The sequence below is a fragment of the Abramis brama genome, assembly GCF_963993115.1.
Source record: "Abramis brama genome assembly, chromosome: 2".
NCBI lineage: Eukaryota > Metazoa > Chordata > Actinopteri > Cypriniformes > Leuciscidae > Abramis > Abramis brama.
In genome coordinates this window covers 53,518,337-53,545,333 of record NC_139964.1, presented here as the reverse complement: position 1 = coordinate 53,545,333, position 26,997 = coordinate 53,518,337, and the positions used below count along the sequence as shown (strand labels likewise).

Genomic DNA, 26,997 nt, shown 5'->3' with positions numbered 1-26,997 from the left:
TGGATGAAACTTGTTTTAAGGGCCTCTTGAGGTCATTCAATGTAACAAACCAATCAAAATCAGACATAGCCTAAGCGAACAACCTTGAGGGCCTGAAGAGAAAGATAGTAAATGACAACAATACTTCACTCCAATAGGAGAGAAAGGGTTTCCTTACATGAGCAAAAGAGAAATGGCTCCCTCCAATGTGAAATGCATGAAAATAGTCCCATATCTTGAACAATTTTTTCTTTTTTTGTAATCATACTAGACCTTTGAGTCATATAATGTTGTTTTCTTGGTGAGTGAAAGTACTTTATTCAGGTGAAGTGGTCAATTTCACATTCTTTAAAAACTGGAAATTTTAGGTTTCTGTGACATTCAAACGAGTGGCGTTATTTAATAAAGTATCTCACAGCATTTCGTCTTCTGAATGTGAGTAGTGTAGTGTACTAATAATTTTATAACCAGGTTCAATTATTCACATGGGCTTTTGAGCTTGAAAATCTGGTCAGTTTTTTACCCTGGGTTAGCATAATCATGGGTTATTTGTTTACGTTTCACTGTTTGTGCTTTGAGTTAGTACTGAACAGCCATAGTCCGCTTCTGAGATTTCACATTGAACATTTGTAAAGCAAAGGTTAAAATTCTCATTTACATAAGTAAAATGCCTGAAGTCTTTTTGGTCTGTTAAAATTGTTTTGACCTCAACACAATTCCCATAGCTACTTAGGAATAATGACTTCTAAATTCTAAATTGTAGAACATTTTAAGTAAAAGGAGTAGGTGGGCAATTCCACGCAAAACTGTCACATCCATAACGCCAACACAATGCCATGGTATTTAGTTGGCGTTATGGATGTGACAGTTTTGCGCGGAATTGCCCAGGTGTCCAAAATGACTAATGGTTGTATATAAGTGAGTTTCTGCAGCTCATGAATATTTAACGAGGCTGAGGAGAATATTACATTTACTATTGGTTGTCTGTTTCATATACTAGCCCTTCCAGTATAATTTAGTTTTGCTGCAAACTGAGTCTGTAAACTCTCCTCAACTGTTTTAATTTAATTAAACATTTAACAGTTCAAATGTTACCAGCTAGTTTGCTCGGTCCAGTGTGTCTTCCCATGTTCGTGTGAGCGTGTGTGTTTGTGTTACAGTAGCCAAGGTTTTGTGAAGCCCCTGGGGTTGTAAGCTGATTAGCCCGCAGCTCCATCCCACGCTGCTCCTGGAGGGAGGAGATTTGGAGCTAAAATAACCCCTAAGTCCTCTCAGCAGCATGTTTACAGGTCAGGTTTACAGACGCGCACACACACACACATCCACTAACTGAGGCATCACTGCAGCTCTCAGGTAGAGTAACATTTAAATGAGCTCTTTCTGTCTGTCTCTCTCTCTCTCTCCCTGTCACAGATCACACAGGTAGAACGAGAGAGGTTGGCTTAAGCTTTTTTTTTGGGGGGGGATGTGACGACCAGCTCTCTGGATGTTTCCCTCTGTTGCAGCTGAAGTCTGAGATCTCAACCTGGATACCTGATTTCATGCGTGTGTCTTTAGGAGCGTGGATACGAGCTCTGGAGCGGGTCATATTCTTTGTTTCCATGCCGACCTACAGGATGATGTGAGTCGGTTGTCTTTGGTGGGCTGAAGGTAGCGAGGTATCCCGCAGTCCTGAGCACTGCTAGCATGCCTGTGCATCAGATATCAGTTGTACCCATCACTAAGGAGAACGGCAACAGCTCCAGCCGGAAAAGAGACAAGAGTAAAGAGAATGAGGCAAGTACCCATTATGTGAATATGTAATGTATGTGGAGTTTTCATAACAAATACCATAGTTTGTTTCATAGCAGTTAGTTATGTTGAAGGTAGAGGTATAGCCATCCATGGTTTTCCATGTGGTTACTATAGTCTGAAAATACTAGTTGGTATTTTAATGGATTCTGAGGCAATGGTACATTTTTATCAGGGTTACTGTTTAGATTGGGGTCAAGTTGTAAGTTAAGAGTATTGTTCTGTAATAAGATATATGATACTTAGCTAATTTACATTAATCTGTGAGATGTAAATGCCAAAAGCAAGCAAATCCTTCTGCTTTAATTTTCGGATGTGAGGATAAAAAAAAAGACTCAATCTTATGTAAACAGAAATATAGCCTAGAGCAAGAGCTGGACGCTGTTGTATTGGAAAAGAAATTGCTGCTATAAATAGAACTGTAAGATGTAAAACAAAGCATATATGTAAACTGTTACATATATTTCAGCCTATTCAGAGTCATTGATATTTCTTTCAAGTATATTGTTTATCACACATGCTCTTTTATCACATTGCTTCAGCATGTATGTATTTGTTTTAGCTATGTGTGTTTTTGTAATATCCAGGACATTTTTAAGATGTATGATGCACATCCACAGTCCATTCGCTGATCGCCTTATGCAAATCACACACAAAAATGGGAAGCGCTGCCTAAAATCACCAGCTCCAATCCTTTTGAGACACTAGATTTGCCAAATATTTCCAGGATTGTGGCATCAAATCTGTAATATATCCAGAATTTTGTTTTAGACGCTTAGTAGTACACTTAGTCCACAAGCAGAATTGTATGTTATATTTGTGAAATTTTGTATGGACAGAAAATATAAATATTATTAGATTTTTTTTGTTTTCTGCACACCTAATTGGGGACTGACACTGCTGTTCAATTATCTATTTTAGATAAACTTGCCCCCTAAACAACATGGAAAAGTAAAGCAAACTCATTGGTTGTGTGTAAATGTCTGGCTAAAGCTATCTTCAGTATGTCTTGGCTGCATTATCCAGAAATAATTTAGCCATTGAAAGAACACTTTTGGGACAGATTTGTTGCAAACATCAGAATATATTGTTGAATGGCCTAGAGAGTGCACTAGTTAAACATGCCTATGCAAATTTGTTGTATAATCTTGTGTAAACATGTGGTCACCCAGCGGTCTTTCGCCATCTAAGATGTACTTAATAACATGCTCTGGTCCTATTGACTTGAAACCTTGTGTGTTGGTGGTGTGTGTGTGTTGGACATTGCTTTGCTGTACCCTGAACCACTTACCAATGTAGTCATGAATGGATGATACTGTGAAAACATTTTAACAAATCAGTATTCATGCCAATGGAAGAACGCAGTTTTAAAGTGAATTTAGCCATTTTTATATTTCATATAACTTGAAATTACTGAGTTTAGAAACGTGCCTTTGAATCATTTGGCTGAAATGAAGGACATATTAAAATATAAATATATAATACATAAAAGATTTACATGTCTTGAATGAAATACCATGCCTAAAATTGGACGAAATTCAGAATTTAAGAATTTTCATCGCATTGAAGTTGATATGGCATTCTGGGTGGTTGCTAGTTGGTTGCTTACTGGTTCTAAGTCAAAAGAGCAAGTCTCTATGATATTCTGGCCCCTAGATATATTTAAGTACAGGCCTGAGTCATAAGACTAAGAAATCTTGAAAAAGTACACCTCTCCACAGCACTCATCAGTTTTCGTCTATCATTCATGTCAGTAGCACACATGGTGTAGGATGAGGAATGTGCCGAACTTTACTGATAAAGGTTAGAGGTTTATGCAAATCCTTAACCCTAAACATGAGCTTAAGTAACAGTGATGCCTAATTATGCCTCGCAGGCACTGTAATAAAGATGCAGCGATCTGAATTCCTGAAAGCATTATCACCTACCAAGAACTGAGCACTGAGCAAACACGTTAGTTATTACTTTCTTTATAATATGGTTTTACTTAATATGGAGACTCTCAGACCATCCATATGTTGTAGGTGTACTGTTGCGTGTGATGTGCATTTCACGTGTTCCATTTCTGTGAATTAGCTGCTCTTTCTCTCTCTAGCGGGCGTCTAATCCACTGTGCTCTCTGCTGGAGATGTCACCTGTGATCACTAACTAACACACATACATAAGCACATTCTCTTGGCACCATGATGGGTACCTGGTGGCCTGTCCTGACCTTTTCTCTTTGACTGGTAATGTACACTAGAGTGCCCCAAAAATATTTCTGAACTGCCCTTTTGTAAAAAGGTATGGTGGAAGATACCTTTATTAAGTGTTATTAAATCACGTAGTGCGAATGTTTACACTTTGTAAAAATATATCATTGTGTTTTTATTGTAGGTCCTATGTGTCATCTGTCTCTCTGTCAGTCACTGTTGCTTGATTTTTGTGTGTTTGAGGTGTATTTTATTACTTTGATCAGGTGTGTATCTGATGCTGTTGCCGACGTGTACAGTGGCCAGTGTATATGTATAGCAAATTAGCAGATTATGTAAAGTGGCTGTTAACCTGCTCTGAATATGTATGCTATTGGAGTGTCTTAATAGGTTCAGTGTTGTGGCTCTGTTTACATTGCTCCCGACATGCTTATTGGCAGCTGTTGGTTTGTACTGTGATTGATGCAAAGATATTAATACATAAATTCATTCTGCATTAGTTTGTCATATGGCACCTCTGCATTTTGCAGCAAATTCAAGATTATAAAGATTATTGGTAAAACAGTTTTGTTGGTAGTATTGATCATCATATAGTTTGATTGTTTATTATATGATGACTACAGAAAGAGTTAACTCAACACACTGAGGCATCTGCTCCATTAACTTTCATTTAAAGAGGCCTCCTTGTATCTGGACCAGCAAAATATTGCATCTTTGTGCTTCTATCTTACTTGTGATTCTGTGCGAGTAGTAGTTTGTGACCAGGTGTATCCCATCAGCCCATTATCCCATAATGCACCTGTGTCTATAGTTAGCTTTTGAATGCCAGCCAGAACCAGAGCCTCTTAAACAAACACAAATCACTAGGGATGGTCACCATTGTATATGCACCTGCATACATAAATTTGTACGGATCCAACACTGACAGGTTTATCTAAAATAACAGCTGTTCTGAAGCCGAAAGGCAGAACTTCAGATGACATGGCTTGAAAACTACCTAAAAAACTAAAAAAGTGGATCTGACACTGAAACCGTGTGTTAGCCTATTTCCGTGTGTATTTAAATGAATGCACGACCGGAGACAAACCACTTACAGATTATACCTCAGAGAAGCAGCTCGAGCTAATCCAGCCCTATCTAGCACATAAACATGCATGTGTGAGCTCTTACATGCATCGGCCTTTGGAGCAAGCGGAGTTGATCGGCAGTTTGGTAGCTTATAGAACATACAGGGGTGAATTTATGAATTTACATACAGTAAGTGAATGTCAGTTTGGATGTTTCTGGTTGTGTGATTCTAGATTGTTTCATAATTGTACTTGTAATGGAGATGAGTTTTAAGAAATTATATACCTTATTATACTTGCCTTTGGCTTGCACACTAGGGCTCTAATGATAAAGATATTATGGCATAGCTTTCAATTAACTTTTCAGTTAAACTGCTTAGGTTGTGTGGTATTACTGAAATTGTAAATCCTGTTATGCATTTTAATGCATTTAAGTGACTACATTTGACAACTACTAAATGTATATCCAACTTTATCTACACACATGTACTCAAAGCGATATATATATACAGATAAAGTTGGTAACTCTATCTGTATATAGGCTAGCTACCATTTAAAAGTTTGAGGGCACATTAATCAAAAGCGACAGTAAAGACATTTATATTTCAATGAAATGAAATGCTGTTCATTAAAAACTTTCTATTCATTGAAAAATCCAGATTTTTTTTTTACTGCACTTTACACAAAAATATTAGTCAGCACAACTGATTGATAATATTAAGAAATGTTTCTTGAGCACCAAAATAGCATATCAGAATGATTTCTGAAGGATTATGTGATGCTGAAAAACTTTTTTTTAAACAAATGAATGTTTCTAAGTTTGAACATATGAAAGTTCAAAAGAGCATTTATTTGAAATAGAAATGTTTGTAACAATGTAAAAGTCTTTACTGTCACTTTTGATAAATTTCTTGCTGAATAAACATTAATTTCTTTGAAAAAAATTAAGTCTTACTGATCCCAACCTGTAGTGTATATCGTTTGAAATATCCATTTCTTACAATTAAAAAAAAAAAAGAGAGAGAATAATTTGGGCCTCGAATCGTATGGGACACCAAATCCAATTTGTACCCTATCCATGGAAAGTGTTGCAGCATTTGCTTGTGTCTTCCACATGATCAAAATTACTTTTTGTTTATTTAAAGTTGTTGTTTAAGCAATGATATAACATGCCTTATACTGACTGGAGAGACAAACAGTAGTTATGACCTATGAACCTTGATCTTAGAACATTGACTTGATCTTTGAGCCTAACTAGTATTTAAGGGTCAAGGCTAAAAATATTAGGGCTTTCTATGTTTCATACTCTAGACCTTTACAGGGCATTTTTAGAATGTTCTAGTAGATTCATTCTGGTCAGCGTTTACTGTGACCTGGATTCTCAGGGCAGGAGCAAGACAGGAGCATTTTATTTTTTCATGTTTGTTCTCAGATGTAGAAGTAGTAATAGAGATTTGAAAAATTGTAAGGGGACATTACCTAAGGTCATATCAGAAACTTTGTCAGAGCCCTCAATGAGATTTATATTAAGGTACATTTGTTTTAATAGCGCTCTGTAATAAGCAACCATATATACTATTCTGAAAGCAACAGAAAATTTGTAATTTGTCAGAAGAACTGTGATCCTAAAATGCTGGGTTGTTTGTTGGGTTCAAATATGGACAAACCCAACCGTTAAATTTTTTTAATTTGATTTTTAAACCCAACGGTTGGGTTTGTCCATATTTGACCCAAATGTGGGTTGAAACAACCCAGCATTTTTAGAGTGTATTATATATTAGCAGACTGCATAGATAAGGAGAAACTATCAATAATAAGGTCATATTACACGTGTGGCCAGAGTATAGAAACTCTAGACTGGATGAATGAGCACTATTTTTTCCAGCGAGGAAGCAGTGTCATCATTCAGAACAGAAGCTAAGGCTTTTATGTAGAAAGTAAATCCATTATGTGCATTACACACCACTTGAATCTAATTCTAAAGCCAGTGGAAAGCATCCAGAGTGGTAATTTTATTTGCTGAGATGTTGCTCTTTCAAAACTCAGGGGGTGTAATGGAATTTTTAGTTATGTTTTATATAAGTGTCAGATTTAGTTTAGATGGTTCTGCATAAAATACCTTAGGAAAAATAAAAACAGACACATATAAGAGACAACTGTTGAAGGAGTAGCAATATAGAGCAATAAAATGAATGTGCACTTTGATGAGAAATGTTTGTGTTTTTGTTGAACTGACTTTCAATCACTGACTTCTGTTTCTTGGCAAAAACCATGTTTGGTTGAGTGGTGCATTCTGGGTGAACTCCAGGGGCCTTTGGGAATGCCGTGGTTGGAGTTCAGGCGTGAACGCAAACATGATCATCATGTTTGACTGATGTCAAACAATCAGAGAACATGTTTATAATATCATTTTCCTTCAAAGGATGCATTTGCACATGCATGCTCGCTAAAAAATAACCCTGCGGGTGAATTAAATATTTATGAGCTGATCAGATGTTGGTGTCTGTTGACTTTCACATAAATAATTCAGAGCGATATAGTGTCGAGAGAGAACAGAGCTCAATACTAGCCTTACTAACATCAGCTAAACAACATAGACGGGTTTTTTTATATACAAAAAGAGAGCAAAGTACTGGAACTTTTTGCTTAATAACAAATTCAAAGTTGTTATATTCATCAGCTAGGTCTATTATAAAAAAATATAATATAAGCCTGATATGTAAAATAGATGTTGTGTGTGTGCTCTTGTATGTTAGCTTGAAATAAAAATGTTTAAGTTAATCATGGGCCAGGTGTGGACTAGAGACAAAGGTGGACCCACCAAAAGCCCAAGAGGAATCAGCTCTGCCTGAGGCACATGGAGGCAATAAACGCTAATAAAGCTTGGTTTTCAAAAAACGCCTGGCAAAACAAAGCATTCAGCATTTTTAAAAATCAAAGGTCAACAATTCCCTTTGTGCCATTTGTGTTTTATATTGATTTCTAAACTTGTTGTAGCCAAACCAGAACTGTGCAGAAGAAGGTCTTAGTTTATACACTACCATACCAGTTTGGGTCTTTTTTTTAAAGAAATTAGTTTTAGTTTTTAAATTACCAATTTTCCGGATTCATTAAATTGATCAAAAGTGACAGTAAATACATTTATAATGTTACAAACTATTTTCAACACTGAAAATAAATATTTTTTATTTTCAAGACATTAAAATTACATTTATTTTTAGTGTATTTTTGATCAAATACGCTGTAATATAATAGCTTGTTCGGCCAGTTCAGAGGATGAGCAAGTTATTTCATTTTGATTGAAGATTACTTAAAGACATTTTTTGGGAATAACATACTCTGATTAATCGTCCACAATCAGACGAGGAATGTGCCTTAAGAAAGACTTAAATAAGTTTCCATGTTGACTTTAAACAGAGCTCTGTACAATTGAATGAATGAAGACCTGAATAATTCGCTCTTCTTTTTTATTACTATTTTTCTCACTTGTTACGACACTAAACCCCATTCTATGAACCAAATTCTCAAAGGCCTAAACCCATTTGTCGAATAATTCACTCTTTCTGCAAAACCTTGAACAAGTTCGGGCAGTTAAACACCATTTTGCAAATCTCATGCACTCTTTTTGCAAAACACATTCTCACTCACTAAAACACATTTTGCACTGTGATGCACTTGTGTGGCAAAACGGTAAACACAAGTGGCAAAAGTTAAGCAGAGCTACACAAAACGACTCAAAATTGTTCACACTTGTTTCTAATGATGTGATCAAACCAATTTTGAGAGTAGGAAGAGTTTGGCTGCATCTGAAATCGTACACTTCCCTACTATATAGTAGGCGAAAAACAGTATGTGACAAAAGTATGTCCGAATTCACAGTTTCTCATACAAGAGTAGGCAAAAATTACCCAGATGACCTACTTCTTCCGGCAAGAATGGACACTTTACTATCCCATGAGGCCACGGGAGAGGATTTGTGAATGGCAGTGAAGTGACGTAACTGACGCTGGTAGGTCACATGATAATAACAGCATCGCAAATGTAGTACATCCAGATTACATTCATACTACTCACATTCATACTATATAGAACATACTTTTTTAGCATCGTGAAGTAATTACTTATTCAAAATAAGTACCTACTGAAGAGAGTATGCGATTTCGGACGCGGCCTATGTGTAAGAGGTGGTGGACGAGGAGGAAGAGGATGAGGACGAGAAAGAGCAAGGTTTTTTTGCCTGGCAAGAGACAACATTGCCTGTGATTTGGAAAAGGTTCTCAGGCTGGACACAACACGAAGACGTGATGCTGAGGCAGAATGAATCTCTCATTGATTTTGATTTTGATTTTTTTTAGTGTACTGTAACATGCTTTTCATTTAGAGTTTTCTTTGACTTTTTGGGCTTTTGGAATACTGCATTTTTGCAGTATGCAAGTGCTGAATATACAGAAATTAAATACTATACAATATTCAATACAAGAATACTATACTTGCAGTACATAGAGAATACAATGTATTCCCCTTACTAAGTTGCGATTACAATACTTTTTTACGCAATTGCAAAATTTGTTTTCTGTATACATTATAATTTTTTTCTGTAACTACATGCTCTGGATGCTGTGTTCTCCATTTTTTGATGTAGTGTCTAATGAAAGCTCTGTAGTGTTTACGTATATATTGACTGATGTGTGTATGATCTGAAAGCTTTGTTTGATTTTGAGAACAGGTGAAATGGTTTCCGAGACAAGAGAAGAGTCAGTGGTTTTGTGAATGTAGTTTGAAGATTTGGTTTTGTGTTTAAAGTTGAGAAAATGGGTGAAGGTTTCAAGAAATGTTTCTTAGCAATTGTGGAAAAACTGTAACAATCCTAAAAATATTAGCTGTGGTCGTTAGTTTCCATGAACACACATATGTGTGCACGCAAATGGTCTTACGATGCTGCTGTTATTTTTAGTAATAGGATTGGTTTGTCTTAAAGCTGCAGTCACATTAAAGATCTGTTCAAACATGTGACAGAAACCCTGCTTTAAAAGTCATATTTTCTTTACTTGTGTGTAATGTGTGAGTGTGCTTGTAATATCTGCTCTACTAGCTTCACCAAACTGAACTGCAAAAGTACTAAACAGGTTCTGCATATACTCCTCCTGTCTGCCATTTGTTAAAACAGGCCAGCAGACAAACTCATGGCATTGGTTGAGCCTGTGCTGTTGTGGCAGAATGCTCAGACAAACAGAGCAAAGTTTTCATAACTCATTTGTAAGTTGCTTTGTATAAAAGCATCTGCAAATAAGATAAATGTGAAAGTTCCACAGGGGTCATAGTTGATTGTACACTTTAAGTTGAGATAGGAGAAAGTATTTTGTAGTATGACTTTAAAGGTTTGGCCTCAATGTGGATGAGAGAGAGCGCGCATATAATTAATCCTCTTTGTTTCCATTAGGGTGAGAAGGCACCTAGGCGATCAGGAAGTCGATCCAGCAGTATATCTAAGGTATCACACACACCCACAGCATCATTATTCAGAGCAACCCCAATGACAGTGTATATTGTATAAGTGTATATTATTATTGCACTATTTCAGGCCAGCAGTTCCACCCAAGGAGCCGCTCTGAACAGCTTCTCTCAGACATCAGTTACAGCCTCCTCCCAAGACATATGCAGGTGTGTGTGAAGTGTGGTCATAGACCGTTGCCGTGGGATGTTTATGATTGGTGCTTTGCTCATCTACATGTTTGCACATCATGTGATTATGAAATAAGTCATAATGAATGTCAGTGTCTTTGGATGTAAATGCAGTGTAGTCCAAAAGGTCTGAGACCACAAGTTTGCAATTGATTTTTTTTTTCTATATAAACTGTAAAATAAGCAGACAGAGGATTTTGAACAATCAATAGAAATATTTAGCATTCTGCACTATTTCTTGGTCACTAATCAAATTTGTAATTTGTAAGCAAATGTTTTCTGTTGACAATATAATTTGTAATAAAAGATTATAATTTCATTACTTATTAATTAAATAAATTGAACAAAAAATTGAATATTTATAAAACATTTTGTATTAAATTAAATTAGGAATGCAAAATAGGATATTATAATTTATAAAACAGTTTTTAATTAATTAAATTAAGAATACAAGATAGAATAATATAGTTTATGAAACATTTTGGATTAAATTACATTAAGAATGCAAAATAGAAAAATATTGTAGTCTTGTAGTCTCAGACTTTGTATGTATGAATGCATACCTGTGAAGGTATGTTAAAGAAATTACATTGTATTTTGAACGCCACATTTTTTTCTGGGGTTCTGTATTAACAACAATTATTGAAGAGTGAATTGCAAGGAGAAATTAAGCCAATGAGAGGGAAAAAAAAATCCACAGTTCAAAAGAAATTCACTTTTATTTGTCCATTATGTAAATCATTTCATGCTCTGTTGTGTCTTCTTCATCCCTTTTGTTTTTATATGTGTGTTGTGCAGCTCTAGTGGTTACACTAAACTTGATGTAGATGGTTCAGATCAGACTACACCCGTCATGCCCATTAACCCGGCCTCCGATCTCGCCCCTACCACGAAGCGGCAAGCCAAGCGTCGTATTCGACGGCGACGGGAGACCACCGGGTCTGTTGGGTGTGCCAAGGAGTGCGTGGGCCAGACGAGACATTCCCGATCGCATAAGCAAGTGCACACACACTCTGACTCCTCCTCAGAAGACGAGCAACGCTGCAGAGAAGCTCGTTCTTGGAGCCGCGAGAAAGCGAGACGGAGACGCAGTGGCAGCCGACACACACAAACGCATCCTCGTGAGGAACGGGGCGACATCGAGCTCATGTCTGTCAACTCTGACGAGGGACAGAAAGAGAACCAGCCGCCTCTGTGCAAGGATCCCGACACCAACGTCCACAAAAAGCTGTTGTCAAAAAGGGAGGAGCGTGGGGGCCAAAGCCAGGCAGCCAATCACAGGAAAGGGAGTGAGCATGGTACTAGTAGGAGTGGAAGTGAGGAGGAGAAGGAGCTTATTACAAAGACATATGAGGAGCGAGATTCAGGAGATCCAAATATGTCTGTCCCATCCCCCTGTAAATGCGCTAATCCCACCAATCAAAATGGCGCCACGCCACAAGCATCCACTGATGATGAACAAGAGGTGTGCAGGTGAGAAAGAGGAAGAGAAAGCTGCACAGTCTCTGAAAACTACTGCCTTGATCAATACAATCAAAGGCCATCCATGTACATATGTTACAGCAGGGGTTTTCAAGGGAGTGACAGGGGTCCGTGGAAAAGTCCAGAGGAAAAACTGTAAATAAATTAATTAGATTAAATTAATAAAAAATGTGATTAAAATAAAAAAAAGTAGTTAGTTATTAATCTATTAAATAGATTAAATTAAATTAAAATGAATACAAATTTTGATTAATGTGAATAAAAATAGATAATTTAAAGGAGCTGTATGTAAGAAATGTATTTCAATTAATCATAAAATGGCCCTGATATGTCACTAGACATTAAGAAATCATGTTCATTTCAAATACTTATATCACTGACAACAGTAGTCCGGCCAGGATATTGTCATTTAAAAAGTGAAGTTGCAGCCCTCAACTGATGTTGATGTTGTCATGTTGTGTTTTGGCCTGATGCTCCACCCTCCACCTATCTACCAATCACGAAGTCAGTAGTGTTTCGGCATCCGGGTTGCCAGGATACACCGGGATACACCGCTCTACAGTAATTTGAAAGTGATTGCAGTACCAGTTTTGGCCACAATCTTACATACAGTTCCTTTAACAGTAAATTACTTTATTGAGAAGAAAAAAAATATATAATAATGTTACTTAATAGAAACAAATATTAGATAAATTATATATATATATTTTTTTACTGAGTGTTTATAAAAAATGGATCCATTTTAAATTTTAGGGTGAGGGTGCCTCACATGAGGATGAGTTTTATCTTATTTCCATTCATTACTTAGCACTTTATTTTAATACCATTCTTATTTTTTAAATTTTGTTTGTTATTTATTATTGTTGTATATATTTATTTTTCTTGCCATTACTTGTTCTGTGTATAATGCTTTGGCAATATGTAAACACAATCATGCCAGTCAAGTATTTCTAAATTGAAAGATTGAAATGAAATTGAGATGGATGTAAAAGAGAGGTTGAAGGAGCGAGAGGTTGATCTGTTTTTGCTTGTGCAGGATCTGTCACTGTGAAGGTGATGAAGAGTGTCCACTCATCACCCCCTGCCACTGTACAGGAAGTTTGCGTTTTGTGCACCAGGCCTGCCTGCACCAGTGGATCAAGAGCTCCGATACACGCTGCTGTGAGCTGTGCAAATATGACTTCATCATGGAGACACACCTCAAACCTTTGCGCAAGGTAACACACACAACAGCTCAGACCCTGTTTTATTGAACACATGTGGTGTTTTTAAAGAGTGGAGAATATATATACTACTAAACAGTGAAATTAATTGTTCAGAAATGTACTTTTTCATATATTTTACAAATTACAATATACAAGAAACAAGATTAGCTTATTTCAATTAGCTGTGTGACTGCCTTTGAATTTCAATTATTGCCTTGGTTGTAAAGTCCCTCCCCTTTGAGAGATCATCCAATCATCAAAATAGAGAAGCCTGGCTTCCAGTTGCAAAAGAAATAGTATGCATTAAACAAAAATACAGTGTTATGTTAACCGTAACCGAAGCTAAAGTCAAAGTCAAGCAAAATTCAGCAGAATTACCTCCCATGTTAAAATACACTACTGTTTAAAAGTTTGGGGTCAGTAAGATTTAAAAAAAAAAGAAAAAAAGAAAGAAATTAATACTTTTTTTCAGAAAAGACACATTAAATGAATCATATTTGGCCTTATTTGCAAACACCGGAAGTAGCTAACCGCGGCCATATTGTTGACATGACATCTGTCCTTCCCCTAGCCGCACGCAGATTTGAGTTGAGGGGAGCAGTAGCCTAATGGCTTCATCTCATCGGTATCAAGAGAAGATAAGCTTGATTGGTGTGTGGACCCATATCAAATAGACCCAACAGCCTTAAGTAAAGATCCGTCCTTATTGCCAGCCGTAACTTATCCGGATATTTATCAGAGCTGCCAACTCTCAGGCATTCACCGTGAGACACACGCAATTGACACTTTTCCCACGCTCTCACGCCACACATCCTCACGCACAGAAAAATCGCGAAGCAAAGAGGACACTGAAACCGACAGACTAGACAGAGCAGGTTACTTATGATATAAAAAAAAATCTCAGCTCTCAGGTTCTGTCACTTTTATTACGAAATTCAAACAATAAATACCGTTTTGGCGCTTGTAAATGTGACGCGACAGATTCCTAGCGGCACGTGAACCGATCATCTCTAGCTAGTAAATAAACACGAATGAACAATGTTGAAAGATACAGTACAACTTACCGAAATGTATATTCCTCATACATAATATCGATCAAACAAAGGGGTCAATAAAACAGCTGGAGAACAATTATGTCACATCACATTTACCTCAGGAAAGCCATTTAATGACCATAATATATAGGCTATAGCACGTTAGTTGGCTAGAAAAAAAGAGGTAGAGAGTATTTTGCTAAATATGTGTACTATATTACATATTTATTATATTTTTACTTATATCATTAAATAAAGTTGTTATTATAATAAAAAAACTATGATTTTTTTTTTCAAATCTTTTGCGTTCCCTCGCAAAACTTTTGCGTTCCCCCGAGAAACTTTGCGTTCCCACGCAAAACTTTTGCGTTCCCTCGCAAAACTTTTGCGTTCCCTCGCAAAGATATTTGTGTTCCCACGCAAAACTTGTGCGTTCCTCCGAGAAACTTTCTAGGTTACTGTGATTGTAAATAGTTGTCGTTTGTGTTTTAACAACGTTTAGCTCAAGAATAGGGAAGTATAGCCTATGTGAATATTGCCAACTTCACTGAACTCCTTTAGTTAAGCACTGGCCGCATTTCTTTATATTTGAGTCCAAGTTCAAACACTATGAAACGCTCCATTAACGTACGGAGCTCTGAAACACTGCCAGCGGGACATTAAACAGGAAGTGTCTGTCCGAGCTCAAAACAGGTGCGTGGGAACGCAAATATCTTTGCGAGGGAACGCAAAAGTTTTGCGAGGGAACGCAAAGGTTTTGCGTGGGAACGCAAAGTTTCTCGGGGGAACGCAAAAGTTTTGCGAGGGAACGCAAAAGATTTCAAAAAAAAAAATCTCCCAACCTAATTTTTTTCCACCACCACGTCCCTTTAGGGGCTCCGTAGACAGTGAAGACATTTATAATGTTACAAAAGATTTCTATTTTAAAATAAATGCTTAAATATTTTCTTTTAACTTTTTGTTTATCAAATAATCCTAAAAAAAATCCATAATATTCAACATTTTTCAACATTGATAATAATAAGAAATGTTTCTTGAGCATCAAATCAGCATATGAGAATGATTTCTGAAGGATCTTGTGACACTAATGATGCTGAAAATAGATTTGAAAATATTTTCCAATAGAAAACAGTTTCATAATATTACTGTATAGTTTCATAGTTTCACTGTATTTTTGATCAAATAAATGCAGCCTTGGTGAACATACAGTATAGTATATAATGGTAGTGTATACTACGCAAAATTCAGATGTACAAGAAATCCGCTCATTAAGTCTGATGTCGTGTGTCATCGTTTCTAGGTCCAAACTCTCATTCAGATGCCAAAAGAAAACAAAGAACGGTGCTAATATACATTCAAGTTGTGATATAATACTACAGAAAAATCATGATCCTAACATTTATTTCCATACCGAAATCCCAGATGGCCAGACTGTGATTCATCTTTTATAAATTAAAATATTTGTGTCCGGGATGCTGTGAGCACGGAGACTGTAGTCAAGCGAATTGATTCACTACATCATTAATGATCATTTTAATGGTATATCATGTAAGCATCATAATATATAAATAAATTAATATGGTAACATAAACATGTTTTTATAGGACAGGCTTAAAATGCAAACTTATGTAATAGTCCTCTGTCCCGCACCAAATTGTCTTTGGCTTGAAATTTTTTAAAAACCTCTTCCAGTGGGCATTTCAGAACTACAAAATATCATTGTATTTTGAACAAATATAACCGAAAAGCACATAAAATTTACACTTTCGTGCCTGCTTCCCAAGCTTGATCATCACACCATACTGTGCTGTGTTTCCATAGCAACATGTGCTATCAGACTCCGATGTTTATTGACAAAATAATCTTACAAAATTCATACACTACACGTTTGAGTGTATAGTGCATTATGTACATAGTATATAGTGTGTCATTTTGGTGTGTATGGCAGTACAATCTTTTTCAGTGACTTTCAGTGACAGTGATCATTTTTAAGCATATTTATGGAACAAAAAGCAATAATTTAAAAAAGAAAACTAGCTCATTTATGCCTATAGCACAAATGATGAGCGAGTTACACACCAACGTTTAAAGGTTAGGGGGTTTATTTAAAAAAAAAATCCCTTAGTATAAGCAGTAAATATAGTGATGCTTGCCTTAGCAAACACTGCTAATAAAATAAACTCAAGGGTTATTGTGCAGATTTGTCTGAATGTGGAAATATTGTGAAGGTCAGAACACACACATATCCTAGTGCTGCCACATTGTGGCTAAAAAAAAATATTACGGGAAGGAAAGAAGAATAACATTAATTGAAGTGAAGCTTCTTTGTTCTCTGTCTCTTCTTTAGTGGGAGAAGCTACAGATGACTAAGAGCGAGCGACGGAAGATCTTCTGCTCTGTGGTCTTTCACCTGGCGGCTGTGGTGTGTGTCATCTGGTCACTCTACGTTCTGATTGACCGCACGGCTGAAGAGATACGACAAGGCAAGAACAATGGTAGACACTGTCACACGCACAACTTACACAATAGAATCAGAATGAGCTTTATTGCCATGTATGTTTACACATATGAGGAATTTGTCTTGGTGACAGAATTTTTTTTAATGAAAATATAAAAATACACAATAGTTAATATTTTTATGCAGAGGTATAAATGTTTGCCTGAGGACATGAGGTGAAATGCAGTGTTATTCAGGTTACTATGTAATTTAGCTTAGTACAGCTGGAATGTTGTATTGAACAATCAGCATCTAGTTATTAGTGATTATATAGTGGTGAAATGCAGTGTTGTAAAGTAGCTTTGATTAAACTTATTTTAAGTCATTTTTTATTTTACTCCTAAAGAATGATCAGTACTTTTGTCAAAATGGGCTTAAAATTATGTAAACTCACATGAAATGGGGAAAAAAATATTGTTAAACGTATTTTCGGTAATTGAAATTGAACATTTTTAGTAAAATAAAATAAACTTTAAAGGGACAATATGTAGCTTTTTAGGTATTTTATTATCTAAAATCAATATTTTTATTCATAAATATGCCCTCAATGGTGTACAAATACCTATGCCAATGATCAGACTAATCCTCGTAAACGAAGAATTTATTATCTTTATATACATGGGACGGGTAGGTCCACGGAGGCTTCCATGTAGTTCCGCCATCTTGAAAAACTATAATAGCAGAGAGGGACAAAAAGTACTAGGCCAACGCGTTTCCACAAAGCGTTTCGTTCAGAACCAGCGTCACGTGACAAGTCAACAGAAGCGGAGGAGCAGAGCAGAGAGAGGCGCTTGTCACTGCCGCGGCAAGTTTAAAAGGCTGCACTGCACGGTTATTTATACACCGTTCATTCATACATACATATGAGTCACAGGATAAGGAGTCCTCGTCGTCGAAAAAGTCCAAAATAGACCGTAAAAGGAAACGTGACCGGAGATTACAAAAACAAGGGTTAATGTCGGGATAGCTAATGCAGGAGAAAGCTTTCAAAAGAGATGCTGAAGTTGCCTGCTTTCTTCTCGACAGGTAAGTCAATGTTACGGTCTTAATTACAAGCTTATTTTTCATTGCTTTGTTGTGAACTTTATTATATAGACAGTAGAACATTTATAGTTATATCTATTTATCTATTCTATTCATAGTAAGTTAAACAGGCTCTTTGATGAATAGCAGCTATTGAGTAAAGGAACGTTAGAGAAGGCACGGATGATGATGATATCTAACAATGCACGTACTTCAAAAATATAACAAATAAAGGCGGCATTACTACTAACTACCATAGTTAATGTTTTTCACAGTCAGTAATTTATACTGTAACATTCTTTTTTTCGTTGATTCAAGTTTCAGTTTGTTTTAAATAACAAACCTGTTCACCCGAAGAAAAACTCGGAAGTGCTATTATAAGACATCCTGTCATAGCTTTTTGGTACATAACGGCAACCGTAGATGCAACGCGCATTTGGAAAAGTGAGGCGCTGGAGAGCATTATTCGTTTGAATGCAAAATACAGTTTCACCACTAGATGGGAGAAATTCCCACTTAGTGTCCCTTTAAAACACAAAAAAACTTTGCCCTGGCAACTAACTGAAAGAAGTTGAAGTACAAAAAAGAAGTTGAAGTACAAAACTTACTAAAACTAAAGCTATATAATATATATATTTACTTAAAGGGACAATGTGTAGGAATTTCTCCCATCTAGTGGTGAAATTGTATTTTGCATTCAAACGAATATTGCTCTCCAGCGCCTCGCTTTTTCAAATGCATTGCGTGTAGTATCTACGGTAGCCGTTACGTACCATAAAGCTATGACAGGATGTCTTTTAATAGCACTTCATCGAGTTCTACTGTCTGTCTATATAATAAAGTACACAACCAAGCAATGAAAAAAAGCTTGTAATTAAGACCGTAACTTTAGCGTCTCTTTTGAAAGCTTTCTCCTGCATTAGCTCTTTCCACCTGGAAAAAGCTATCCCGACATTAACCCTTGTTTTTTGTAATCTCCGGTCACGTTTCGTTTTTACGGTCTACTTTGGACTTTTTCGACGACGAGGACTCCTTATCCTGTGACTAACCATACAGTGCAGCCTTTTAAACTTGCCGCGACAGTGACAAGCGCCTCTCTCTGCTCTGCTCCTCCGTTTCTGCTGGTTTCAGTCACGTGACGCTGGCTCTGAACGAAAACGCGTTGTGGAAACGCGTTGGCCTAGTACTTTTTGTCCCTCTCTGCTATTATAGTTTTTCAAGATGGCGGAACTACATGGAAGCCTCCGTGGACCTACCCGTCCCATGTATATAAAGATAATAAATTCTTCGTTTACGAGGATTAGTCTGATCATTGGCAGAGGTATTTGTACACCATTGAGGACATATTTAAGAATAAAAATATTGATTTTAGATAATAAAATACCTAAAAAACTACAGATTGTCCCTTTAAACTAGGGATGCACCGATATGAACATTTTGCCCGATACTGATAATTCTTTATATTTGAAAGCCAATAACCGATATATTAACTGATAAATGTAATTCCAAGTTTTTATATAATTTTTTGAGAGCCTGATTACAAAAACAAAAGTCTCACCATTAAAAGCCATGTCCCAACCACACAATTATAATGTTCTCATTATAATTTATTGTAGCCTATATGACAGACTTGCGCTGCACGTGTTGCACTGTATTTTCCTTTTTTCATCATATCTTAAGCAATTCAAAACCATCATGGCGAACAGTGCACATCTCAGCTGCAGTGTCTCAGCTGAAGGAAATGATCCATTATTTATCGGCTTTAATATACCGGCAAAATGTTCTTATTGGGCCGATAATGATAACATTAAAATATATATCAGCCGATACCGATATGATGGCGGATATATCGTGCATCTCTAACTTAAACTAAAACTAAAATGAAAACTGAAGATTAAAAAAAAAAGCTAATTGAAAATATGAATAAATACTATAATAGTATTTAAATAATACTAAAATAACCATGGAATATTACTACTATAATAATATGTAATTTGCATTTCGCCTTTCTAGAGCACCAAAATGGCTGAAATGTCATTTGGGCTAAATGTAAATTATGCATTTGAAAAATTAACTTTAAAAATGCATAACATAAAAAACTGAACATCTATTGAATGTGAAGCAGCAGTGATATATAAACAAAAAATTAATTAATCTGGGCCAAAGTTTTTGTTTAAAGGTCAAAACAACTGGGGCGACTAAGGCTACGTTTACACTGTCAGTCCAAATCCGATTATTTGTGTAATCGGATCTAAAATAATTGACTTCCTCATTGTGTATCACAGATCTGATTTGTGTGCCGATGCCGCTCTTTCGTTTTCCGAAATATCTGCATTGGTTTCAATGACAATGACGTTGCGTTGGTAGGTATACGCCAAAAACAACAACAACAGCCACCACAACATGGAGGGGTTTTCAATACAGAAGTTGTCTTATTCACAACATGACAATGTGTAGCCGACTACTGCGTCTTCTGAGGCAGCGGCAGCTCGATGGTGTTTTAAGCCCCCAATGGCTCCTTAGAGGCAGCTAACCCTGCCCTCAACCTTAAACCTACCCATCCCCTCGCTGCCTGGAAGGCGCCGTTGGGGGCTTAAAACACCAAACACCGCAGCGGCACAGCCGTAAGAGGCTGGTTTGCATGGCTTTTTTCCGCTATCATCTCCGCCGGCCTCTGAACATGTCTCCGTTATATTGTCATTTTCTGCTCGTCCGGCACTTTGCAACAACACAACCTTGTTTCTGCAGAAACTTACAGCATTTTTCTTTAACAACGTCGACATTTACATTTTATGTGGCGTAAAAAAGTCACATAAACCACTCGAAATCCGATCAGAGCATTCAGACTGAAACGGGTTTCCAGAAATGCGAATTGAATTGAAATTGAAATTTGAATTAAATGTAGCTCTAAACGGATTTGTAAAAATCGCATTTCATGTGATTTTTTTGCCGTTCACACTTGCTAAATCTGATCGGATTTCAATCAGATATGCACAAAAATCGGATTTGGACTGACAGTCTGAACGTAGCCTAAGAGCCAAGGAATCATAAAGCCCTAAATGACTTAGTGTCCCTGTTAATGCAATGATATAGTGCTGTAATGCTTGAATGTGTCAGTGGCAATCCCAGTGTGATTCTACTTTAGAGTAGTTGGTGGTAATATAGTGATATAGTGCTATAATGCCATGCTCATACTCTCATTGCACACACAGCGTTGGTGCGTTTGTCCCCTCTCAATGCCGTAGGGGTGCTGGAGTGGCCGTTCTGGACTAAGCTCATCGTGGTGGCGGTTGGCTTTGTTGGAGGACTCATCTTCATGTACATTCAGTGCAAAGTCTATCTGCAGCTCTGGAGGAAGCTAAAGGCTTTCAACAGGATCATCTTTGTACAGAACTGCCCCGAAACCGTCCGCAACGGAGAGAACAGGCCGCCCCCGGTCACCCAGAGCAACGGCACGCACGGGGCAGTGGAGGTTCCCGTACCTCAGACACAAACTAACACAGGAGGTGTGGAGGTGACTCCTGTTTGATCATGGATGCTTGGTGCCCTGAAAAGGGCTCCTCTAGGTGTATTTGACCAAAGTGATGTGATTTACATAAAATAACAAAAGCACTTTTTATTTTCCCTGTAGGTGGATAACATTATATAAGATTTCATAGATGTATATGAAATTAAAACATTAATTATGTGGAATGATGTCATTTGTTATGACGAGGTGTAAAAACATTATCACATATAATCATACCCCATATCCATAATTAAATAGTATAATAAGGGATTTCCCTACCATCTGAGCCATTCAAGCTTGAACAACCCTCATGTTTTTTGCGAGTCCGCAGGCATATGTTATTGCATTTTGTTTTTTACAATTGCTAGGACACATTTCTCAATACTTTGGTCTTCACAGTTCTCCTAAGCAACTTTCAGCTTGGCACAGCAGTTCATTTCACGTTCAAACTGCACTAAAAGTACCAAAGCACTTTATACACGTATCAATCAAGGCACTCTTCAGAAATCACTCATAAAACAACAACCTAAAAAATGTTTTCTTTTGTAAAATACAAGAATGACAGGTATCTACCGTTTAAAAGGCTTTCTGCAAGCAATGATAAACGATCCAACGTTTAGCCCACATAGATGCTGTTGTGCTGTACTGTGTGAAGACTTTTGAAAAAGTGACTCAAGTAATGAGAAATGTGTCCTAAGTTGAATAAAAAGCCCTGTCCTATAACCTACATATACGATTACTGGTTAGATTCAATCAAAATAATGAAGAAATTCTTATATTCGTACCTTGTTCTGAAGTGTTCTCTCCTGCGCCGTAGATTAGCGAGAGCTCTGTGACCTCTAAATGTGACCGAGAACCAGAGGTGAACATGGCAGTTACAGCAGTGATTATTCAAGTCAAGGAACCCGTCTTAAACCAATCCTCTTTAACTTTGGCTCTCAACTCAGTTGTCTTTCCTCCAGCTGAGTTCTTGGATCAGGGAGTCACCTTACAAAGGAATAGAGTTAAATTCAAGAACCTAAATGAACCAAAGATGTGTTACAAACTAGGGAACAGACATGCATTGATAAATAGCTTGTATTCTTTTATCATGTTATCACATTTACTTCATTTTCAGTGATCTGTGTAAAGACCGGTTGTAAATTGTTGACCGATTCTGTGACATAAATGTGTATTATTTTTTCTAGATATATTTATTTTGTTTATAGTTTGTTTACAGTTGGCAAGGGAGGGACCGTCCATTCATTTACCTAACAGTTTCCTTTCAATTCTATTCTATGGGTGAAATTAAGATACATTTTTGATTATAGGCTTAGGCTTAAGAGTATGATTTGGTTCAGGGTTAGTTGCATGTAATTATTAATAAATTGACTGTTATTACTATAGTAAGTACATGTAACAAAGACACTGAAAATAAAGTGTTACTCATTCTTGCTTTATCTGACTTGCCAAAAAAAGTCTAAAAATAGTTCAGTCTATGAGAAATGAATGGTTACTTATGGAAACTAGGATTTGTTTTCCTCAATGCATCATTTACTGAGCCACTGGATCTATATAGGTTTTTTTGTTAACTTTGCTCTTTTTAAAAACTTATGCAGCTTTTGGGGGGATATGTTTTGAAGCGTATGGAGGAGAATAGCGGTAATTTATTTGCAAGAAAGATTTGTTAATATGCAGGTTTGGAGGTAATCATGTTTTGCTGAGAACGAATTCAACAAATTTTACATTTTTGTATTTTGTGATTTTCTGCAGTGATGATCTTGATATATTAAAATAAAAAAAATATATATCATTAAACACCCCCAGGGGCATGTCAGGATCAAGTGAGATTTGGTGATCAACATCAGTGTTCACAACTCAAATGCACATTATAAAAGAAATGCACATTAGAAAAAAATCAGTCAGTGCAATAAACCAGTGAATGTATCAAACGGTTTCAAAGTCTGTTTATTTATGTATTAATAGTATTGTGTTACTTGAGTAACTCCCTTCCAGGCCTTCCTCACAACAAGACATTTTTGCAAGAGACCCAACACACACACTATGGCTACTAGTAAAAAGCACTAGCAGCACAAAACGCAAGGTCTTGCTCTTTCCGTCCTTGCACACAGCAAGTTGTCCATTACTCTACAGTAATCTGTACTGTAGTAGAGCTGCAGGATTTCACAGTACAGAGTATGCATCTTCCTCATTCTCTTCCTCCATGTGTTTCTCTTGTGAAACTGCAGACGATGTGCTGTCAGAGCGTTTGGCTGAGACCTTTCTCATCTTAATGTTAGGAAGTTTCTTGAGGTCACCGCTCCACTCTCTGTTAAACAAATGCGGCTTAATGTTACGAATTTGACATGGTTACAGTGTGGATGGGACATTCTACAAAAAGAATGTTTTAAGTAATAATTACCTGAATATTTTCAGATGCTTAGAATTGATAATGTCAGGGATTTCTATAAAAGGGAAAAAAGACAGACGATTTTTAAACCACTATACTACAGCATGTTGTTGCCAAAGGTTAATAAAAGACTTTTTTTTTTACGTTACAAGCACAAGATGCAATACAGGATGGCAATAAAATTTATTATAATTTATCAATGCAGATCTTTTTTTTTTTTTTTTTTCATGTTCCCTCGTAATCTTTAATCAAAAGATTCTCATCTCATCTCTTCTAAGATGATGCGTTTACTGGCTTGTGTTAATATGATTTCACTTTTCTAACTTTAGTTAGTGTGTAATGTTGCTATTTGAGCATAAACAACATCTGCAAAGTTACAACGCTCAAAGTTCAAAGCAAAGGGAGTATTTCTTTTAAAGAAATAGCTTTTTAAGGACTACAACAAACGGCTGGTAGGGACTACACGACATTCCTCCCGGGTTATTGACATCACCAACCCTAAAATTTACATAAACCCCGCCCCCTGAACACGATTTATAGATTATCAAGACAGAATATGCTAATCAATGACTAGATGATAACTACACATAAGCTACATAAATTCACCAACTAACCATTCAGAAATGTTGTCTACATGTTGTCACTTCTTCTTGAGTCTCTCCATCTTTCTGACTTTGTTTGAACATAAAAGGCTAAAAGTTTTTGAAATTTTCAGTGTGTGTCTGTGTGAGGTAAAAGGACACAAGCTGTTGTAGCTCTGCCCTTTGTGCTGGGAGCAGCAGCTCATTTGCATTTAAAGGAACAAACACAAAAACAGTGCGTTTCTGCTCACCCTAAAAAAGTGACAACTTTAACATGCTATATAAACATATCTGTGGGGTATTTTGAGCTGAAACCTCACATACACACTCTGGGGACATCAGAGACTTATTTTACATTTAGTGAAAAGGGCATTATACCACCCCTTTAAAAACGAAGGGTTGACTTTGAATCAACAAATAAAAGTATTTTTTATGCATGGCTTGAGAACGCACATTTTTGCTCTAAAGTACTGACCTTAGACAAGCATTATTAGTATGATTTTTTGTCAATTTTATACTAAATATTTTAAACTTGTTTTTGAGAAATAGTGTCCAACTAATGCAAGAAACCATTTTATTCAAGCTGTTTTAACATTGCTCTCATAAAAGTACTGTAAGGCAAGAAACAATGATAAAAGAGACCTTAACAAAAGTTCAGGAGAATGTAGAAAACTCACCAAAGCCAATGCCTTCATACTGAGCTCTCTCTCGCTCTACTGTTTGATTGATGATAGCTTCTCTAGATCCATGCTGACGACCCTGTCGTCCTTTAATACTGTTCGCTAACTCAATCTGCTCCAGCTCTCCATCAAACCGGTGAAGGTACCTGAGGAGGAGGATATCTTATTTAAACCAAGATTATTCTCACTGTACAGCTAACATTTCTAAAACGAGGACAGTGCGGTTTATGAACGTTACAAGTTATAACAGTTTGCTTGGGAGTAGCTGTACCTCTCAATTATTTCACAAGCATCACGTTTGGTGTATTCTAACTTGTCAGGGTCCAGTTGGCTTTGGAACCACGAAAGTTTTTCACCTGTAGAAAATGAGTGAAGACATGTGAAGACATCAAAACTTTGGCTTACGTTCTGACAAGGTTCTCTCGAACTCGAAGTTATGAACAAACGTTCTACTCCAATAACGTTAATAGAACGTCCGTTCAAAATTATCTGGTCTTTAATGACGTTCTCTGAACGTTAGCACAAAACGTTATTTATACATCATTCATGGAACATTTAAAAGTAACGGTTATACAATGGTTGCAAAATTACGTTTTTTCTGACGTTCACATGACCAATAAAAAAAACTAACTGGACGTTTTGAAAGCTCCTAGACTTAGAACTAATCAGAAATTTCAGAAATAATGTTATCATAGCTTAATGGGAACGTTAGCAAAACGTTCTTAGAACGGGGTAACATTGCGGTATACTGACAATTTGTCAATGTCCTTTCGCAAATCAAGCTTTCGCAAAGGCAGAGCAAAAAAAAAGAAAAAACTACTTACCAATCAAATTTAGACGCTGTGCCTTCTCACCCTTTGACCTAGATGTGGTTAATCAAATATTACATTTACAAGTGTAACAATATAAAAATGTACCGTGGCAATACAAACTATTTTTGAATCTTTCAATTCCCCTTTAAATGAAATACACGTACTTTTCTTTCCTCTCTTGTTTGATGGCAGCTCTTGCCAGATATGCAGCTTTTCTGCTATATGGGTGAATAGCCTTCTTCTCCACCTGTCCCTTAGCTTTTACTGCCTTCGGCTGAAATGAGAATACTAATTGTTAAACACACAATTCTAAAAAGTAGTTCTTATTTAAACAAAGGGTTTAACTAAAAACGTAAGTTACCATATTAACTGATGTATGAATGTTTATCACACGTGTGACGTATGGGGGGAGGTTTAAGGGACGGACCACTGAAACGGTTCGACAGTATTTTTGTTCCGTGTATTACATACATTTGTCACGAGTTCCGCTAAGATTATTTAATATATCAAGATTCTTTATTCACATAATGAAAATGGTCAATGTTGTATTACGTTTTTTTTTTTTTTTTTTTACTTATTTCTTACACACTTGTGAAATTAATTTGGTGGAACTCTGTTGAAAAAAAAAAATCAAAATGTTGTTTGTATAATTTTCCAACTGCATGGCCGTCTTTTGCTTTTTATTCAAATTACTATTTTATATTAATTGTATATGCCCGTTGTCAATAAAAAAACAAACAAAAAAAAAACACTTTATCTTTATAATTTGCTCATTTTTTTTCTATTTCACCTTTCTCTTATTTCGTCATTTTTCTTTATTATTTTAAATTCATTTCATTAGTTTTTTCTCGTTAAAGAGGTTATAATTCCATACTTTTTTTTTGAGAGAACAATATTATGTATTGAAGATGTTGTCTATTGCTACCATATTCTCGATTTATATCATCCATTTAATTTAAACTGAATGCTATATTTTAATGGAAATAAGAAACTTATGTGCAAATGACCAAAAAGAAAGTAAGAAAGAGGAAAACACTTTAGGCACGTTAAGCACGTTCTGCACGTGCCGCCTGTG

The 26,997-nt window shown here is 36.4% G+C and overlaps 2 protein-coding genes across 10 annotated transcripts; one reads left to right on the top strand and one right to left on the bottom strand.

The window, feature by feature from the left end:
• Positions 1-1,252: 1,252 nt before the first annotated feature.
• Positions 1,253-23,391, top strand: marchf1 (membrane-associated ring finger (C3HC4) 1). Of its 9 annotated transcripts, none has more exons than XM_084105792.1 (8): positions 1,253-1,332; positions 1,537-1,755; positions 10,470-10,520; positions 10,611-10,690; positions 11,510-12,184; positions 13,230-13,410; positions 16,780-16,927; positions 21,165-23,391. In XM_084105792.1, exons 2-8 carry the CDS (start codon positions 1,666-1,668, stop codon positions 21,479-21,481), a joined length of 1,542 nt encoding a protein of 513 aa, XP_083961918.1. In that variant the 5' UTR covers positions 1,253-1,332; positions 1,537-1,665; the 3' UTR covers positions 21,482-23,391. The 9 variants fall into 9 exon arrangements, with proteins under 9 accessions (XP_083961918.1, XP_083961921.1, XP_083961924.1 ...); XM_084105795.1 differs by having other exon boundaries at positions 1,265-1,332; positions 16,780-16,915; XM_084105798.1 differs by having other exon boundaries at positions 1,274-1,332; positions 21,198-23,391.
• On the bottom strand, positions 23,390-26,395 carry tma16 (translation machinery associated 16 homolog). Its single transcript, XM_084105803.1, has 7 exons — positions 26,284-26,395; positions 26,087-26,196; positions 25,935-25,972; positions 25,382-25,466; positions 25,108-25,256; positions 23,862-23,904; positions 23,390-23,768 (listed from the first exon to the last, which is right to left on the bottom strand). Exons 1-7 carry the CDS (start codon positions 26,284-26,286, stop codon positions 23,624-23,626), a joined length of 573 nt encoding a protein of 190 aa, XP_083961929.1. The 5' UTR covers positions 26,287-26,395; the 3' UTR covers positions 23,390-23,623.
• Between the last annotated feature and the right edge of the window lie 602 nt (positions 26,396-26,997).

Excerpts from the sequence above, each read along its gene's own strand:
- marchf1 (XM_084105792.1), top strand. The coding sequence starts at position 1,666 with ATGCCTGTGCATCAGATATCAGTTGTACCCATCACTAAGGAGAACGGC. Across the intron at positions 1,756-10,469 it reads ACAAGAGTAAAGAGAATGAG|GGTGAGAAGGCACCTAGGCG; the intron begins GCAAGTACCCAT and ends TGTTTCCATTAG. Across the intron at positions 10,691-11,509 it reads TCCTCCCAAGACATATGCAG|CTCTAGTGGTTACACTAAAC; the intron begins GTGTGTGTGAAG and ends TGTGTTGTGCAG.
- tma16 (XM_084105803.1), bottom strand. Across the intron at positions 25,973-26,086 it reads AAACAAGAGAGGAAAGAAAA|GTCAAAGGGTGAGAAGGCAC; the intron begins GTACGTGTATTT and ends AACCACATCTAG. Across the intron at positions 23,769-23,861 it reads AAGCATCTGAAAATATTCAG|AGAGTGGAGCGGTGACCTCA; the intron begins GTAATTATTACT and ends TTTGTTTAACAG.